Below are 18,668 nucleotides of genomic sequence, written 5' to 3' on the forward strand. Positions count from 1 at the left end.
TACTTTACTAATTAAACTAGAATTCACTTCACTATAATTTTGACTAGCCTAAAATAAAATCTAGATCCAAGTTTGAGTCTGCTAGAGTACAGCTAGAGTCTAGAAATCTAATTTATTACAATTTTATTAAATTAGTTAAAATTAAATTAAATTAGGCTTAGGGCTTAGTTTAGTGAGGTATGGCCTACTCAGAAACTTGTTGCAAACATCAGGAAGTTTTCATCAAGCTACGATCAAGAGAACAGCATTTATTCTCACTGTGGTTCATTGGGCAGATAAAATAGAGTTCAGCTGTTTCTATGAGTCTATGAATAAAATTAAGGAGTAGGGGGTCGTCCATAAATGACTTCACACTCGTAAGGGGGGATGGGCGTCCGTAATTTTGTGACGGGGGAGAAGGGGGGTTCAGATGGTGCGACGTCACACTTTTGCATTATCAAAAAGCAATGTTAGAAAACAAATTTTAGACGTTATTTTGCATTTTAGAAACTGTTTTAATAAATTGTAATAGGAATTAATTAAAATACTCTATTTTGACATAGTTCAGACAAGATTTTGGAAAATATCGATGTTTTAAGAAAAATTCAACTGCAGTTTTGATGGGGGTTTTAGGCTGAGGTGTGACGTCATTTTAGGGGGGAGGGTTTGGCTTTTTGTGATGACGTGTGGCGGAGGGGAGGGGGGGGGGGAGGTAAAAATCATCAAAAAAAAGCATGACGTCATTTATGGATGACCCCTAGAGTGGTCAACACAATGCCCAGCCGCTTTTACTTTCCCTAACTTGTGTGGACTTCGGAAAATCTTATGAATTCAAGTCTGGGATTTGAACTCAATATTCTCGTGTTACCAATCTTACTCTTTACCATCTGACCTTGCTGTCCCCTTTTGTTTAACTGCTTTACTACTTTAAAGAACACTGCGCAAAATCATGGAATCTAGGGCAAAATCACGGAATCTAGGCCTAATCATGACATGAGGTTTTGTAGTGTTGTGGCAGAAATTTAAAAATGAAATGTTTTTCTTGGACGTGCTACGGCAACAAGATGTTTTGGTTTTATTTTTAAATATTTTAGGAAAACATGGTAGATAATCTGCAGGTGAAATAAATACAAATCTGGAAAAGGAATATGAACTCCATCGTTAGTTCCCTGTGTTGACAGAAGAAAAGTCACCAAATCTATTCTCTGAATTTTTTGATATAGACAGCTTTCTAATGAACAACAAGATTTATTTTTGGATTTGTAGTATCATTCCTTGGAAATAAAATTGCCCATAGTGGAGTAGGTTTAATTCAAACCAGAAAGTCATGATACTTGTCTTTCGAGCTTTTGTTCAATTGTCTTCATATCTCTTTGAGATTTTTCAACTCTTCATTGTTTTAAAAAACAAAACGAAAAGCTAAAAAAATAAAATGTTAAGAATGACATGAGGTTGGCGTTTAACAAAACGCACCCGTGAATTTGAAGCTGGTTAATAACATCCAGTTTCAACAATAGCATTTGAGCCTACTATTTAAAACAAAACTAAACAGTATTAATATTATCATCTTTTTTTAAAAAGCATTTTTTTTAATGTTGACTTGAAGCAGGATAGGTCACCGGTTACTTGAAAAATATAAAAAGGGGTCGCCATCTGAAAAAGTTTGAGAAACTGATTTAGTAGAATCAAAGGTCACTGCGTTTATTGACCTAGTCTTAAGTCTAACAACTTGACTTTAGAAAACTACTGGTGCCCTAGTACTACAAGATCTAGTTACAGTTAGTAGTAATCATTATATATTTGTATTATTTTCTACCTTTTAGATATGTGTTCTAAATCTAGTTGATTAAAAATGTTGGCTTTAAAACCCGATCGGTAGCTTGTGATCTTTAAAAGACAATTATCTACACCTTCTTAACGTCTGGTTGCTCTCAGGTCAGAAACCAACAATTCACAGCAAATAGCAAGGTCACTAATTTAATTTAATTGTTCCACAGATTATAGATCTACCTACTTAGATTTTTATTTTACCCAATTTACTATAATAAAAATACTTAATAAGTATAATGCTTCTAAATTAACATTAAATGTGGTTAAAAGTCTCTAAAATTCTTAGATAAGCCATGTCTTTTCTATAGGTCTGTTAATAAAAGAGGTGGCTATACTCCAATGCTGGAACTTTGTAGACCACCCCATCCCCCTCAGCCATGTTTTGGTTGAGACATGCTGGTTGTGATATCTTTGTGATGGCGTATCTTTTAAAGAAGTGACAGAACTATCCTGTGGAACATTTTCCGAAACTTTTCAGAGAAAAATGTATTAAGTTTGGATTGATGTAGGCTGAAACGTTCATTTTCTTTACTTTGTGAGTGATTCTATTGAAAAATCTAGTCATGGGTTTGATGATGCTGTTAAGAAAAATGGTGACTGGTTCATCCTGTCAACTCTGCTGGCACCAAAGAAAAATGGGCATTGACTTAAGAACTATCTCCTCTCTACCAAGACATAACTCACTGAATATTGAACCAAGACAACCTCCATCAGAAGCCGAGCCAAGACATAACTCACTCAATATTCAAATGTTATCCGAATCTTTACATAAACAAATCTTTAAAAACTCCACCCCCACAAAAATGAGCTCTGAAGCCTTTGAAAAAGTGAAAGAACACCTTAGAAAACATGGTTTGGCTGACAAAGCAACATCTCTTTTGCCTGACATTGATCTCAAACTTCCAACCCTCTATGGCAATAATATTAATGAACATTTTATCCATATTGCTAAAGAGCAATTGAAAGACTACAATGTGTTGCTGGAAGATCTGGCATCCACCAAGATTCCACCAATGCCCCAAAAGTGGGAGAAAACCAAAGGCTGGACAAAATATTTCTCTGATGGCACCCACCAAAGTGTTGCTTGCCCTGACGATCAGGGCCTTGTCTTTGACATAGAGTGTCTCATGGCTGAGGGAGATTACCCAACCATGGCAACTGCTGTCTCATCTTCACATTGGTAAGTGTTCTCAGCTAGCGGAGGCTCAACACGTGTAACGTTAGGTATATGTCTTTGGAGTTTGTATAAATACATTAGAACTTTTTATTTCAGGTACTCTTGGACTAGTGATTTTATTTTTGAGGACAAGTTTCGTTGGTCAAACAGACCCCAGATGAGAGAGCTGATACCATTAGAAACAGGCAGCGACACCATACACCCAGCAAGTGGGGAGTGGCTGCCAAGGCTTATCATTGGTCATAATGTTGGCTTTGATAGGTCATTTGTTAAAGAGCAATATCTTATTCAGGTGATATTTGTTTATATTTTAAAATAGCCTCAATTTGTGGTTTAAAACAGTTTCTTAAAAACCTTTTCTTGACAAAATAATGTTGAATAATTGATTTTCTTTTCAGGGCACTAAATTAAAATTTGTAGACACCATGTCCATGCACATAGCTGTGTGTGGTCAGACCAGCTTTCAGAGGCTACTGCACAAAGCCAGTGGTAAAGACACCACGAGGAAGGAAGTGATTGAACACAATGCAAGACAGAAGCAATTCAAAACATTAGCTGTTAAGTTCATTTTGCATTTGTGCTTTAGGTTAGGTTCTGTTGTTCCTTTTGTCTAACTAGTGGCTTAGCTGGGAGGGGGAAGGGTTGGCTGTCCCGGGTGACAATAGAAGTAGAAAAAATGGAAAAACTATTCTCTACATCAGTTTTTATAGCAGCAAAACAAATACTGTTTAGGCAGATAATGTAATGGCTAGCAACCAGTGAACACCACCTCCCCTTTCCTAAATATATGGACTAGATCTGTATGTGTGTAAACTTAATTGTACTATTCAAGCACAGACATGTTGAACATTATTTCCACCTGGCCTGAGCTCATGTCAACAAAGGGAGGTAACTCTAAATTTAATTATTCCCCTTATAGAACTCCTTTTACCTTTATGTATATTGATGTTCAATTTTTAATCTTCCCCAATCAAAGAGTCAAGAGTGGAAAAGGATAAGTAGCATGAACAATTTAAGTGATGTTCACCAGCTGCACTGTGGTGGTGAGCCAATTCCTAAAGTCCAGAGAGATGTTTTTGTTCACGGAACTATGGCTGATGTTAGGGAACAATTTCAGGTGAGCCCACTTGATTCAACTCAAACTTGTTGTAGTCTGTTAAAAATTGGAGGTGAATGATTCTATTATGAACATTGGCACATTTTACAGGAGCTGATGACATATTGTGCAAATGATGTGAAAGCCACCCATGAAGTTTTTGTCAAACTATGGCCAGATTTTAAAGAGAGGTAAAACCATGATTTATTGTGGACATGTTTTCACATTTTTTAAAAACAATTTACTTGAATTCTTCTGTTGAAGAATTCTGTAGTCTTTAGTGTTACAATTACTTTACTGAAGCTATATTCTGTAGCTTTAATGTGGTGTTACAATTACTTCACTTAAGCTATATTCTGTAGCCTTTAATGTGGTGTTACAGTTACTTCACTGAAGCTATATTCTGTAGCCTTCAATGTGGTGTTACAATTACTTCACTGAAGCTATACTCTGTAGCCTTCAATGTGGTGTTACAATTACTTCACTTAAGCTATATTCTGTAGCCTTTAATGTGGTGTTACAATTACTTCACTGAAGCTATATTCTGTAGCTTTAATGTGGTGTTACAATTACTTTACTGCAGCTATATTCTGTAGCTTTAATGTGGTGTTACAATTACTTTGCTGCAGCTATATTCTGTAGCTTTAATGTGGTGTTACAATTACTTCACTGCAGCTATATTCTGTAGCTTTAATGTGGTGTTACAATTACTTTACTGCAGCTATATTCTGTAGCTTTAATGTGGTGTTACAATTACTTTGCTGCAGCTATATTCTGTAGCTTTAATGTGGTGTTACAATTACTTCACTGCAGCTATATTCTGTAGCTTTAATGTGGTGTTACAATTACTTCACTGCAGCTATATTGTTTAGCTTTAATGTGGTGTTACAATTGTATTCCTGCTGCAGGTTTCCCCACCCTGTCACCCTAGCTGGGATGCTAGAGATGGGCTCAGCCTTTCTGCCAGTGAATGAGGCCTGGCCTCGGTACATCCACCAGGCTAACAGCACCTATGATGAGATGGAAAAAGAGTTGAAGAAACTGCTGATGGCCCTGGCTGATGAAGCCTGTAGCCTAATCCATAATCAACAGTAATTTTCTAATTAACTAACTTATGAGCTTGAAAAAAAAGTATTTATGTGTTGACTAGTGGTGTTATCATTATAGTTCTATGTTAATATCTAAAACACATTCTAGTTCTGTGTTAATATCTAAAACATATTCTAGTTCTGTGTTAATATCTAAAACATATTCTAGTTCTGTGTTAATATCTAAAACACATTCTAGTTCTGTGTTAATATCTAAAACACATTCTAGTTCTGTGTTAATATCTAAAACACATTCTAGTTCTGTGTTAATATCTAAAACACATTCTAGTTCTGTGTTAATATCTAAAACATTTTCTAGTTCTGTGTTAATATTTAAAACACATTCTAGTTCTGTGTTAATATTTAAAACACATTCTAGTTGTGTTAATACCTAACATCGCCAACACATGGAGGAAGACTAAATAAATTGTTCATGTAGATACAAGAAAGACCCCTGGCTATGGGACCTGGACTGGTCCACATCCCCTTATCGCCTTAATAAAACAGGGAAGGCAGAAAATGTTAAGAATGTGTTTCAAGAAGAGCAGCTGGACAGTGAGAAGTATCCCCATCCTTGGTTATTTGAGGAAGTGAGTTCTTAAACTAGATTTTTTTTCATGCACTTGTTTACCTAAACTTCAACTCGTATTAATTGACTGACAAGTTTATTTGAATTTCATCATCTGTTTTACAAACTGTCAAACTTTATCTCTGTTACAAACTGTCAAACTTTATCTCTGTTACAAACTGTTAAACTTTATCTCTGTTACAAACTGTCAAACTTTATCTCTGTGTTACAAACTGTCAAACTTTATCTCTGTGTTACAAACTGTCAAACTTTATCTCTGTGTTACAAACTGTCAAACTTTATCTCTGTGTTACAAACTGTCAAACTTTATCTCTGTTACAAACTGTCAAACTTTATCTCTGTTACAAACTGTCAAACTTTATCTCTGTGTTACAAACTGTCAAACTTTATCTCTGTTACAAACTGTCAAACTTTATCTCTGTTACAAACTGTTAAACTTTATCTCTGTGTTACAAACTGTCAAACTTTATCTCTGTTACAAACTGTCAAACTTTATCTCTGTTACAAACTGTTAAACTTTATCTCTGTGTTACAAACTGTCAAACTTTATCTCTGTTACAAACTGTCAAACTTTATCTCTGTTACAAACTGTCAAACTTTAACTCTGTGTTACAAACTGTCAAACTTTATCTCTGTGTTACAAACTGTCAAACTTTATCTCTGTGTTACAAACTGTCAAACTTTATCTCTGTGTTACAAACTGTCAAACTTTATCTCTGTGTTACAAACTGTCAAACTTCATCTCTGTGTTACAAACTGTCAAACTTTATCTCTGTGTTACAAACTGTCAAACTTTATCTCTGTTACAAACTGTCAAACTTTATCTCTGTGTTACAAACTGTCAAACTTTATCTCTGTGTTACAAACTGTCAAACTTTATCTCTGTGTTACAAACTGTCAAACTTTATCTCTGTGTTACAAACTGTCAAACTTTATCTCTGTGTTACAAACTGTCAAACTTTATCTCTGTTACAAACTGTCAAACTTTATCTCTGTGTTACAAACTGTCAAACTTCATCTCTGTGTTACAAACTGTCAAACTTTATCTCTGTGTTACAAACTGTCACAGGAGCAAGAGGTAATAAAACAGATAGTGTTAGAGACAGATACAAATACTATGGATGTTTTGACCCAAGGTCTAGTGTCTGTTAGTTACCTCACAAGTTAGAGACAGATACAAATACTATGGATGTTTCAACCCAAGGTCTTCTTCAGCACACAACAGTCTACCATTTGTATTTATCTTTTCACAGGAGCAAGAGCAGGTGAAGCAAGAGTACAAAGATGTTATGAAGAAAGTTTATGCAACAGCTGCAAGGATACCTAAACGACCAGTTTTTATGCCTGGTTACCCCACGTAAGCAGTCCAATGTCTTCAGTCTTGTGACTGGTTACCCCATAAGTAGTACAACTTCAGTCATGTGACTGGTTACCCCATAAGTAGTACAACTTTAGTCATGTGACTGGTTACCCCATAAGTAGTACAACTTCAGTCATGTGACTGGTTACCCCATAAGTAGTACAACTTCAGTCATGTGACTGGTTACCCCATAAGTAGTACAGCTTTAGTCATGTGACTGGTTACCCCATAAGTAGTACAACTTTAGTCATGTGACTGGTACAAAGAACTGTGTCCAGTCAGTTGCCAGTGGCCAGATACTTTATGTTGTTGTGGCCTATCCCAAATAGTCCAGTCAGTTGTCAGTGGCCTGATACTTTATGTTGTTGTGGCCTATCCCAAATAGTCCAGTCAGTTGTCAGTGGCCTGATACTTTATGTTGTTGTGGCCTATCCCAAATAGTCCAGTCAGTTGCCAGTGGCCTGATACTTTATGTTGTTGTGGCCTATCCCAAATAGTCCAGTCAGTTGTCAGTGGCCTGATACTTTATGTTGTTGTGGCCTATCCCAAATAGTCCAGTCAGTTGCCAGTGGCCTGATACTTTATGTTGTTGTGGCCTATCCCAAATAGTCCAGTCAGTTGTCAGTGGCCTGATACTTTATGTTGTTGTGGCCTATCCCAAATAGTCCAGTCAGTTGTCAGTGGCCTGATACTTTATGTTGTTGTGGCCTATCCCAAATAGTCCAGTCAGTTGCCAGTGGCCTGATACTTTATGTTGTTGTGGCCTATCCCAAATAGTCCAGTCAGTTGCCAGTGGCCTGATACTTTATGTTGTTGTGGCCTATCCCAAATAGTCCAGTCAGTTGCCAGTGGCCTGATACTTTATGTTGTTGTGGCCTATCCCAAATAGTCCAGTCAGTTGCCAGTGGCCTGATACTTTATGTTGTTGTGGCCTATCCCAAATAGTCCAGTCAGTTGTCAGTGGCCTGATACTTTATGTTGTTGTGGCCTATCCCAAATAGTCCAGTCAGTTGCCAGTGGCCTGATACTTTATGTTGTTGTGGCCTATCCCAAATAGTCCAGTCAGTTGCCAGTGGCCTGATACTTTATGTTGTTGTGGCCTATCCCAAATAGTCCAGTCAGTTGTCAGTGGCCTGATACTTTATGTTGTTGTGGCCTATCCCAAATAGTCCAGTCAGTTGCCAGTGGCCTGATACTTTATGTTGTTGTGGCCTATCCCAAATAGTCCAGTCAGTTGTCAGTGGCCTGATACTTTATGTTGTTGTGGCCTATCCCAAATAGTCCAGTCAGTTGCCAGTGGCCTGATACTTTATGTTGTTGTGGCCTATCCCAAATAGTCCAGTCAGTTGTCAGTGGCCTGATACTTTATGTTGTTGTGGCCTATCCTAAATAGTCCAGTCAGTTGCCAGTGGCCTGATACTTTATGTTGTTGTGGCCTATCCTAAATAGTTCAGTCAGTTGCCAGTGGCCTGATACTTTATGTTGTTGTGGCCTATCCCAAATAGTCCAGTCAGTTGTCAGTGGCCTGATACTTTATGTTGTTGTGGCCTATCCCAAATAGTCCAGTCAGTTGCCAGTGGCCTGATACTTTATGTTGTTGCGGCCTATCCCAAATAGTCCAGTCAGTTGCCAGTGGCCTGATACTTTATGTTGTTGTGGCCTATCCCAAATAGTCCAGTCAGTTGTCAGTGGCCTGATACTTTATGTTGTTGTGGCCTATCCCAAATAGTCCAGTCAGTTGTCAGTGGCCTGATACTTTATGTTGTTGTGGCCTATCCCAAATAGTCCAGTCAGTTGCCAGTGGCCTGATACTTTATGTTGTTGTGGCCTATCCCAAATAGTCCAGTCAGTTGCCAGTGGCCTGATACTTTATGTTGTTGTGGCCTATCCCAAATAGTCCAGTCAGTTGCCAGTGGCCTGATACTTTATGTTGTTGTGGCCTATCCCAAATAGTCCAGTCAGTTGTCAGTGGCCTGATACTTTATGTTGTTGTGGCCTATCCCAAATAGTCCAGTCAGTTGCCAGTGGCCTGATACTTTATGTTGTTGTGGCCTATCCCAAATAGTCCAGTCAGTTGCCAGTGGCCTGATACTTTATGTTGTTGTGGCCTATCCCAAATAGTCCAGTCAGTTGTCAGTGGCCTGATACTTTATGTTGTTGTGGCCTATCCCAAATAGTCCAGTCAGTTGCCAGTGGCCTGATACTTTATGTTGTTGTGGCCTATCCCAAATAGTCCAGTCAGTTGCCAGTGGCCTGATACTTTATGTTGTTGTGGCCTATCCCAAATAGTCCAGTCAGTTGTCAGTGGCCTGATACTTTATGTTGTTGTGGCCTATCCCAAATAGTCCAGTCAGTTGTCAGTGGCCTGATACTTTATGTTGTTGTGGCCTATCCCAAATAGTCCAGTCAGTTGCCAGTGGCCTGATACTTTATGTTGTTGTGGCCTATCCCAAATAGTCCAGTCAGTTGTCAGTGGCCTGATACTTTATGTTGTTGTGGCCTATCCCAAATAGTCCAGTCAGTTGCCAGTGGCCTGATACTTTATGTTGTTGTGGCCTATCCCAAATAGTCCAGTCAGTTGTCAGTGGCCTGATACTTTATGTTGTTGTGGCCTATCCCAAATAGTCCAGTCAGTTGCCAGTGGCCTGATACTTTATGTTGTTGTGGCCTATCCCAAATAGTCCAGTCAGTTGTCAGTGGCCTGATACTTTATGTTGTTGTGGCCTATCCCAAATAGTCCAGTCAGTTGTCAGTGGCCTGATACTTTATGTTGTTGTGGCCTATCCCAAATAGTCCAGTCAGTTGCCAGTGGCCTGATACTTTATGTTGTTGTGGCCTATCCCAAATAGTCCAGTCAGTTGTCAGTGGCCTGATACTTTATGTTGTTGTGGCCTATCCCAAATAGTCCAGTCAGTTGCCAGTGGCCTGATACTTTATGTTGTTGTGGCCTATCCCAAATAGTCCAGTCAGTTGCCAGTGGCCTGATACTTTATGTTGTTGTGGCCTATCCCAAATAGTCCAGTCAGTTGTCAGTGGCCTGATACTTTATGTTGTTGTGGCCTATCCCAAATAGTCCAGTCAGTTGTCAGTGGCCTGATACTTTATGTTGTTGTGGCCTATCCCAAATAGTCCAGTCAGTTGCCAGTGGCCTGATACTTTATGTTGTTGTGGCCTATCCCAAATAGTCCAGTCAGTTGTCAGTGGCCTGATACTTTATGTTGTTGTGGCCTATCCCAGTTGCCAGATACTTTATGTTCCGTTATTTTCTCCCCCACAGCTGGTACAAGGAACTGTGTCCCAAGCCTACCAGTGAAGACTTTTACCCCGGACCATCACAGATCAGCACTCAGTGCCGGACTACACCAAAGTTGATGCGCCTTACATGGAGAGGTTGGTGGTTGATGTTTCAACAGGCTGTCCTGTACATTGATGTTGATGTTTCAACAGGCTGTCCTGTAGCTTGATGTTGTGCTTCAACAGGCTGTCCTGTACATTGATGTTGATGTTTTAACAGGCTGTCCTGTACATTGATGTTTTGTTTCAACAGGCTGTCCTGTAGCTTGATGTTGTGCTTCAACAGGCTGTCCTGTACATTGATGTTGATGTTTTAACAGGCTGTCCTGTACATTGATGTTGATGTTTTAACAGGCTGTCCTGTACATTGATGTTTTGTTTCTACAGGCTGTCCTGTACATTGATGTTTTGTTTCTACAGGCTGTCCTGTACATTGATGTTTTGTTTCAACAGGCTGTCCTGTACATTGATGTTGATGTTTCAACAGGCTGTCCTGTAGCTTGATGTTGTGCTTCAACAGGCTGTCCTGTACATTGATGTTGATGTTTCAACAGGCTGTCCTGTAGCTTGATGTTGTGCTTCAACAGGCTGTCCTGTACATTGACGTTGATGTTTCAACAGGCTGTCCTGTAGCTTGATGTTGTGCTTCAACAGGCTGTCCTGTACATTGATGTTGATGTTTTAACAGGCTGTCCTGTACATTGATGTTTTGTTTCAACAGGCTGTCCTGTACATTGATGTTTTGTTTCAACAGGCTGTCCTGTACATTGATGTTTTGTTTCAACAGGCTGTCCTGTACACTATGATGATGAACACGGCTGGGGGTACCTTGTACCTGACACGCAAGAGTTGTCTCCTGTTGAAAGTGAACTTCAAGCCCAGGAAGCCGAGGAAAACACAGAACATTGTTTCCCTCTAAGGTTGGTCCTACATAGAACATTGTTTCCCTCTAAGGTTGGTCCTACATAGAACATTGTTTCCCTCTAAGGTTGGTCCTACACAGAACATTGTTTCCCTCTAAGGTTGGTCCTACGTAGAACATTGTTTCCCACTAGTTCTGATGGGTATCTGACATACATTGTTGAAAGTAAAGTGGTCAGGCATAGTGCTGACCACACCATCTCTTCATATGCCAAGTTCATGAAACAAAAGAAATCTACTTCATCTGCCCAATCTATCGCTTTAGTCTAAACAGGAACTTCACTTACTTTGAGGTTGATCATTACTTTCCCCCTTAAAGCTAGTCTTAACTTCTTTATTCTGCCCTCTAAATTATTACTTTCCCTTTCAATATATATTGAAAGTATTGAATTTGGTGTTCTTCCCCCCAGGAGTTTTCTGAAGTATATGAATATAAAAAGTGATGAGAAAGTTGATGGTAGCAGCCCTACAAGCAGTGGTCTGGAACTCTTAGACACTGGCTTTGATGAGAGCGCCATGGATCTTGTGGAGAAGCTGCCACTCTGGGAAACTGCCACTGGAAAGAAACCTGTAATTTGATCTTCACAATTGTAAATGGGATGTTTGTTTTTATTTAAATCATACTTTTGATTTACATTGTCTTTTTCTTTGTTGTCATCTGTATAGAAGAAAACCAGAAAACAAGGTGGTGAAAAACCTCTGAACATTGGCATTCCTGGAGTTTTGTTTTATAAGATTCCACATAAGGTGAAGTATTTTGATGAGTTTCAGCTGGTTTGTTTAGCCAGTGCTAGATTGGGGCTTGGCTTACTTCGTATTGATTTTTTTACATGTTTAGAGCTGGGGTAAAGTTTGTTGCCAGATACAGCATAGCTAACTTCCTATTGGCTGTTACAATATTTTCAGGTCTAGACTAACTTTGTTATTATATATTTTAGACAGGACTTCATTGTTCTTAACTGTATTATTGAAGGGGATTTCCTCCAACCCCATTTCAGTAATACTTGGCTACATGTTATGGCCCACTGACTTTATTTTCAGCCTGCTTTTCTTTTCTGGCTTTGTCCACCTAAGAACAATGTACATGGCAATAGTTGTTTATTTTTAAAGTGCCCTCTCATAGATGGGTTCTGTCCTCATCCAACAAACTTGGCCTTCTGGGAGGTCTGAACTAGGGACTCTAGGAGCTAGCAATCATTTAACCAAACCATGTCACCCTCTAAGGCTGGGCTCAGGTGCTATAATTTATTCCGTCATTTCTATCAGGACGGTGCTAACTACAAGGTTGGGAACCCACTGGCACGGGACTACATGATGCTAAGGCTGGGCTAATGTGCTATAATTTATTCCACCATTTCTATCAGGACGGTGCTAACTACAAGGTTGGGAACCCACTGGCACGGGACTACATGATGCTAAGGCTGGGCTAATGTGCTATAATTTATTCCACCATTTCTATCAGGACGGTGCTAACTACAAGGTTGGGAACCCACTGGCACGGGACTACATGATGCTAAGGCTGGGCTAATGTGCTATAATTTATTCCACCATTTCTATCAGGACGGTGCTAACTACAAGGTTGGGAACCCACTGGCACGGGACTACATGATGCTAAGGCTGGGCTAATGTGCTATAATTTATTCCACCATTTCTATCAGGACGGTGCTAACTACAAGGTTGGGAACCCACTGGCGCGGGACTACATGATCCGAGCTGAAGACGGGACACTGAGTGCTTGTACGGGTACTCAGGCCAACAGGGTGCTCATGCTGGGCAGGATGACGTCATACTGGAAGAACAACCAGAAAAGAATTGTGTAAGTTCATTACCACAAGTTGTTCGATGGACAACTGTAATGGTGACATTTGTTGTGTAATGGTTGGTGATGTTAGTTGGGTAATGGTGACATTTGTTGTGTAATGGTTGGTGATGTAAGTTGGGTAATGGTTGGTGACATTTGTTGGGTAATGGTTGGTGATGTTAGTTTGGTAATGGTTGGTGACTTTAGTTGGGTAATGGTGGCATTTGTTGGGTAATGGTTGGTGACTTTAGTTGGGTAATGGTGACATTTGTTGGGTAATGGTTGGTGACATTAGTTGTGACGTGTGTTTATTGATCATGGACTTTTTATTGCAGCAGTCAAATGGCTGTCTGGCTGAATAAAAATGAACTAGATCCAACTATCACAAGGTAGGTACTAGCGACATTCTTCCTGTTTACTCTCTAATAGATATGTTGGAAGAACTCATGTTTTGTATACTCTGTAGTAAAGAAGTTGAAAGAACTCATGTTTTGTATACTCTGTAGTAAAGAAGTTGAAAGAACTCATGTTTTGTATACTCTGTGGTAAAGAAGTTGAAAGAACTCATGTCTTGTATACTCTGTAATTAAGAAGTTTAAAAAAACTACTTTGATTTATTGTGTAGCCACCCAGACTACCAGGATGAAGGTCTGTATGGTGCTATTGTACCTCGCATCGTTACAGCAGGAACTATCACAAGGAGGGCTGTGGAACCAACTTGGCTCACAGCCAGTAATGCTTATGTAAGTTTGTTAATTTTCACACAAATGTTGAGCAAAAAAACATTTGAATGAGGCTAGATAGCTGGGGACAGCCACTCTCATCTAGGAAAGACAACTCCAAAATCAAACAACTGCTGCCTTGTAGTTTGTTCTTCCAAAAAGAAAAGCAGGCTGAAATCTGAGTCAACTGCCTTAATGGCACAAAACCAGTTGATGCATATACTTAATTGTGTTGGAATCTTTTTCAACACTAAAATTAAGAACAAAGAAGAAAAAGAAAGAAGAATGTAACTCAGTGGTAAGTCTGTGCATTAAAGTATTGATAGATCAACTTTCAAACATGGATCCATCTGTCACATCTAATTGATACAACTTGCAATGCTGTTTGTGTAAAAGTTCATAAATCGAGGCAAGGGTGTAGGGGCGTCACATAGAATGTGACAAAATACAAGAAAAAAGTTGTAAGCCATCAACCACACTAAAAAATGTTAACAGTTGTCAAGGTAAGTTAATTTTTGTTGTTGAAAACCTTGAATTGAATATTGTGGCAAAGCTCCAGTGAACTGATTCTGTCTGCAGGTAGATCGTATTGGCAGTGAACTGAAAGGAATGATTCAGTGCCCACCTGGCTATCATTTTGTGGGAGCAGACGTGGACTCACAAGAGTTATGGATTGCTGCAGTTTTGGGAGATGCCTATTTCCTTAAAGAACATGGTTCTGTTTGTTTTTTTATAATTTACCCAGCATGCAACTGTTTTAAAACTAGAAAAATGCCTGTAGTATCTATTAGAACAGGGGTCTCCAAACTTTTAAGTCCGAGGGCCGCATTAACTATCAAATTTCACTTCGGGGGCCAGTTTCTTCCAGGCATGTCTTTGATTTTTCTGAGCAAAGTTCCTCAGCCATCACCAACAAACGATTTTTTCCTTGGACAAAAAGATCTCCGCGGGCCGGATGAGAGGACTTCGCGGGCCGCATCCGGCCCGCGGGCCGTAGTTTGGAGACCCCTGTATTAGAACATAAAATACTGGGATGTGAGTTTTCCGATTTTTAGTGGAATTCCAATTTTTCCATTTTGCAATTTTTCTCTACTAATTTCATTCTCTCCATATTTTCATTGATTTATTTTAATTTTTGCTAACTTTAGAGGATTATTTTTGAAGTTTTAAAATAAAACAAAAATTACCTCTAAGGAAACACCAGACATGCACATTCCACACATTCTTATTTACATGGAGTATTAAGCTTGGCCTGCAGTTCAGATATTTGTTCAAACAAACTATCAAAGAAGCTAGGTCTGAACTGGTGGTACTGGATTTAGCTAAAGATTAAATCTAGATTAAAATTTTGAATTTCAGAAGTTTTCCTAATTTTTCAGGTCACAAATTTTCTAGTCAGAATTTTCTGCTATTTTTTAGTTAAATAGTTATTAAAAAATACAGAAAAATTGTAATCTAAAATGTTTCTTTAGATAAAAAGTACATCTTTACTGTTATTCTCAAATGCTTATTAGTAGCATAATTTATCTAATGCTATTTAAACTCCCCCTGTTTTTAGAGCTACCCCATTCTCTCTGCCCTCATTTTATTTTGCAACCTAAAATTAATATTGATTGTTGTTTTGATTGTTTAGCTGTTGTTTTGATTGGTTGTTTGTTTTGATGTAGGCTGTACTGCACTGGGGTGGATGACCTTACAGGGTACAAAAGCCAACAAGACAGACCTGCACAGTAAAACAGCACAGATAGTTAACATTAGTCGGGACCATGCCAAGGTTAGTTTATCTATAGCAACCTGCAAGCTCAAGGCTCATCTTATTAAATATCTGGATTAAGGTTACAGCTAATCCCCTCAGGTGATGAACTACGCTAGGATCTATGGAGCAGGGCAGACGTTTGCTGAGAGACTGCTGCTACAGTTTAACCCCCACCTGACTGCGCTGGAGGCCAAACGAAAAGCTGCTGAGATGTACAAGCAAACTAAGGGTCAAAGAAAGTAGGTCACTCACAGTTTTATTAGTACTCTAAAGGTAAAAAAATGGGCCAGTCTGTCAACTATTTCTTCTGTAGTATAAACTGTTGCCACTTGAGAAAAAGTTTCTTTTCAAAAATTCAGAAGATAGAAACATGCTCATCAAACTTTTAACCTATAAAGTGTTTTATTCCTTTGATATTTTACAGTGCTCAGAGGCTTTGGATTGGTGGAAGGTTAGCAAATTTTCTTCTCCACTAATTTATTGAGGGGAAGGTGAGCTAATTCTCTTCTCCACTCATTTATTGAGGGGAAGGTGAGCTAATTCTCTTCTCCACTCATTTATTGAGGGGAAGGTGAGCTAATTCTCTTCTCCACTCATTTATTCAGGGGAAGGTGAGCTAATTCTCTTCTCCACTCATTTATTGAGGGGAAGGTGAGCTAATTCTCTTCTCCACTCATTTATTCAGGGGAAGGTGAGTTAATTCTCTTCTCCACTAATTTATTGAGTGTAAGGTGAGCTAATTCTCTTCTCCACTCATTTATTGAGGGGAAGGTGAGCTAATTCTCTTCTCCACTCATTTATTGAGGGGAAGGTGAGCTAATTCTCTTCTCCACTCATTTATTGAGGGGAAGGTGAGCTAATTCTCTTCTCCACTCATTTATTGAGTGTAAGGCGAGCTTTCTCTTCTCCTTAATGTCTCTCTCTCTGTTACAGTGAGAGTTTAGATAAACTAGCATCAATGAATTCTCTCCTGTTACGGTGAGAGTTTAGATAAACTTGCATCAATGAATTCTCTCCTGTTACAGTGAAAGTTTTATGTTCAATGCACTTGAAGCTGTAGCTAATTCTGAGAGTCCCAAAACTCCAGTTTTAAACTGCTGCATAAGCAAAGCTTTGGAGCCAAGATTTGTACTAGAAGATGTAAGTACCTTACTGCATACATTACCTCAACAAGTTTATGCCATTCTTTAGAGCTAAGACAAGAATTAGAATATGCATATGTGACTAGTGACCATCAATATATTTAGTCTACATAAATTAAAAAAACTGAGGCTGTGTGAACTGTCTGTTTAGTTTTTAACATCCCGTGTGAATTGGGTGGTCCAAAGCTCAGCAGTGGACTACTTGCATCTGATGCTAGTCTGCATGCGCTGGCTGCTGACAGCCTACAACATTGAGGGCAGGTTCTGTATCAGCATCCATGATGAGGTTAGGTATTTGGTCTCAAGCCCAGACAGGTATAGGGCAGCCCTGGCGCTGCAGATCACCAATCTCCTCACCAGATCCATGTTTGCTTACAGACTAGGGATGGACGACCTACCTCAGGTGGGAGGCTACACATATTTTATATTTTTGGAGCTAATCATCATTTCTTACAAATATAACAATAACTCATGGTGAGGTTATGGTCTAATTCCATACTACAAAGGAACATAAGCTTAAGTGAAATAACTGAACCTTTAACTTTATAACTTTCCAGTCTGTGGCATTTTTTAGTGCAATAGACATTGACAGCTGTCTACGTAAGGAAGTGACGATGGATTGTCTAACACCATCCAACCCTCATGGATTAAATCAAAGTTATAAAATTTCAACAGGTGATTTGTTAAAATATCATTATCATGGTTTCTAGAGGAAAGTAATTAATCTTAAAAACGATACAGCCACAAAACTTGACCTCTAGTATTTATTTTTAGCGCAATTTCCATATGGACAATTGCGATTATTAACTCGTCAAGGATGGATGTGTGTCCGCAGCTTTAAGTCGTCTCTCCTCCTCAACGAAGCAATATCGAGGACTAGTTCCAAAAGCAAATATGTTAAGCAAGTTCCGAGGATGATTGTGGGCCAAAAAAATTCCCGGAATTCCTTCCTGGATTTCCCGGAAAAGCCAAAAAACCTCGAAAAAATGCAGTTTTTGGCCCATATCTCGGCAACCAGACCACTTAGCGACTTGAAACATTTACCAATCGATTCCTGCCATAATTTAGAACAATATTGCCCAAGAAAGTTTTCAAAAATATCCTTTCGTTCGGTCACAAAAAATTAAGGAAATTGCGCTTAAATTGTCACTAGACTTTTTATTGACTTGTTTTTATTTTACTTCTTAAGGTGAGGCCATGAACATATACCAGATCATTGAGAAGACAGGAGGAAAACTGGAATAAATTTTGTTTACACAACTCCCTCTTGCTGTGTTAATTTTTTGCATGACTGAGTTTTAGACGACAGATTCAAGGAGTGAAGGGTGGATTTGGTCCACTTTCAGACTCACGCTATATATAAGGACTAGATAGTAGTTTTAATGGATTTATTGTGTTTGGAGTATATATTCTTAATTCAAGTTAATTTAGGCAAGGCTCCATATTGGTTCATGTCTATGGCCATCATGAACATAAAACTGACTGACATGGTATGGCGATTTGACAGTAGAATATATAACCGCTAAGCTCTAAGTCTTGAGTTTGGATACTGGGCTTGAGTTAGTAGGATATACTTGAGTCAATCAGCACTAAAGGGTGCCTGCCTCACATTAGGTCAAGTCACGGCATCTGGGCATAATGCTGACCACACTTTCACTTCATTATAGAAAACAAATATACAATGTACATAGAAGTCTTGTCTGGAGTCTAAAGCAGAGATAAACAGATATGACAAATCGTATGGGTGTATGCCTCTGACCTTTCCTCAGGTTATCAGTAGATTCAGCAGAATAAAAGAATGTTCCCATAAGCTGCTCCGGTTCTTTAACAAATCTCACCCTGGCAGAGAAAGTGATTGTATAGAGCACTGGAAGCTTTCTTGAGGTTGAGCTGATGCCTCAACTATCAGGGTT

At 38.9% G+C, this 18,668-nt stretch overlaps 1 protein-coding gene across 1 annotated transcript in view; it reads left to right on the forward strand.

The window, feature by feature from the left end:
* The first annotated feature begins 1,808 nt into the window (after positions 1-1,808).
* LOC131954791 (DNA polymerase subunit gamma-1) overlaps positions 1,809-18,668 on the forward strand; it is a 36,489-nt gene continuing 19,629 nt past the window's right edge. The window contains exons 1-24 of the mRNA XM_059318577.1: positions 1,809-1,947; positions 2,118-2,989; positions 3,083-3,278; positions 3,385-3,543; positions 3,963-4,103; positions 4,194-4,273; positions 4,991-5,173; positions 5,610-5,760; positions 7,013-7,116; positions 10,397-10,509; positions 11,201-11,333; positions 11,745-11,904; positions 12,001-12,081; positions 12,993-13,150; positions 13,471-13,524; positions 13,761-13,878; positions 14,437-14,572; positions 15,525-15,631; positions 15,713-15,852; positions 16,038-16,064; positions 16,639-16,753; positions 16,907-17,158; positions 17,313-17,430; positions 17,945-17,999. Coding sequence (XP_059174560.1) covers positions 2,373-2,989; positions 3,083-3,278; positions 3,385-3,543; positions 3,963-4,103; positions 4,194-4,273; positions 4,991-5,173; positions 5,610-5,760; positions 7,013-7,116; positions 10,397-10,509; positions 11,201-11,333; positions 11,745-11,904; positions 12,001-12,081; positions 12,993-13,150; positions 13,471-13,524; positions 13,761-13,878; positions 14,437-14,572; positions 15,525-15,631; positions 15,713-15,852; positions 16,038-16,064; positions 16,639-16,753; positions 16,907-17,158; positions 17,313-17,430; positions 17,945-17,999 — 3,398 coding nt within the window. The 5' untranslated portion in view covers positions 1,809-1,947; positions 2,118-2,372. The remainder of the gene's footprint in view (positions 1,948-2,117; positions 2,990-3,082; positions 3,279-3,384; positions 3,544-3,962; positions 4,104-4,193; positions 4,274-4,990; positions 5,174-5,609; positions 5,761-7,012; positions 7,117-10,396; positions 10,510-11,200; positions 11,334-11,744; positions 11,905-12,000; positions 12,082-12,992; positions 13,151-13,470; positions 13,525-13,760; positions 13,879-14,436; positions 14,573-15,524; positions 15,632-15,712; positions 15,853-16,037; positions 16,065-16,638; positions 16,754-16,906; positions 17,159-17,312; positions 17,431-17,944; positions 18,000-18,668) is intronic.

This window comes from Physella acuta, unplaced genomic scaffold (assembly GCF_028476545.2).
Source record: "Physella acuta isolate Inbredline_101_S28 unplaced genomic scaffold, ASM2847654v3 ptg000079l, whole genome shotgun sequence".
NCBI classification, from domain to species: Eukaryota; Metazoa; Mollusca; class Gastropoda; family Physidae; genus Physella; species Physella acuta.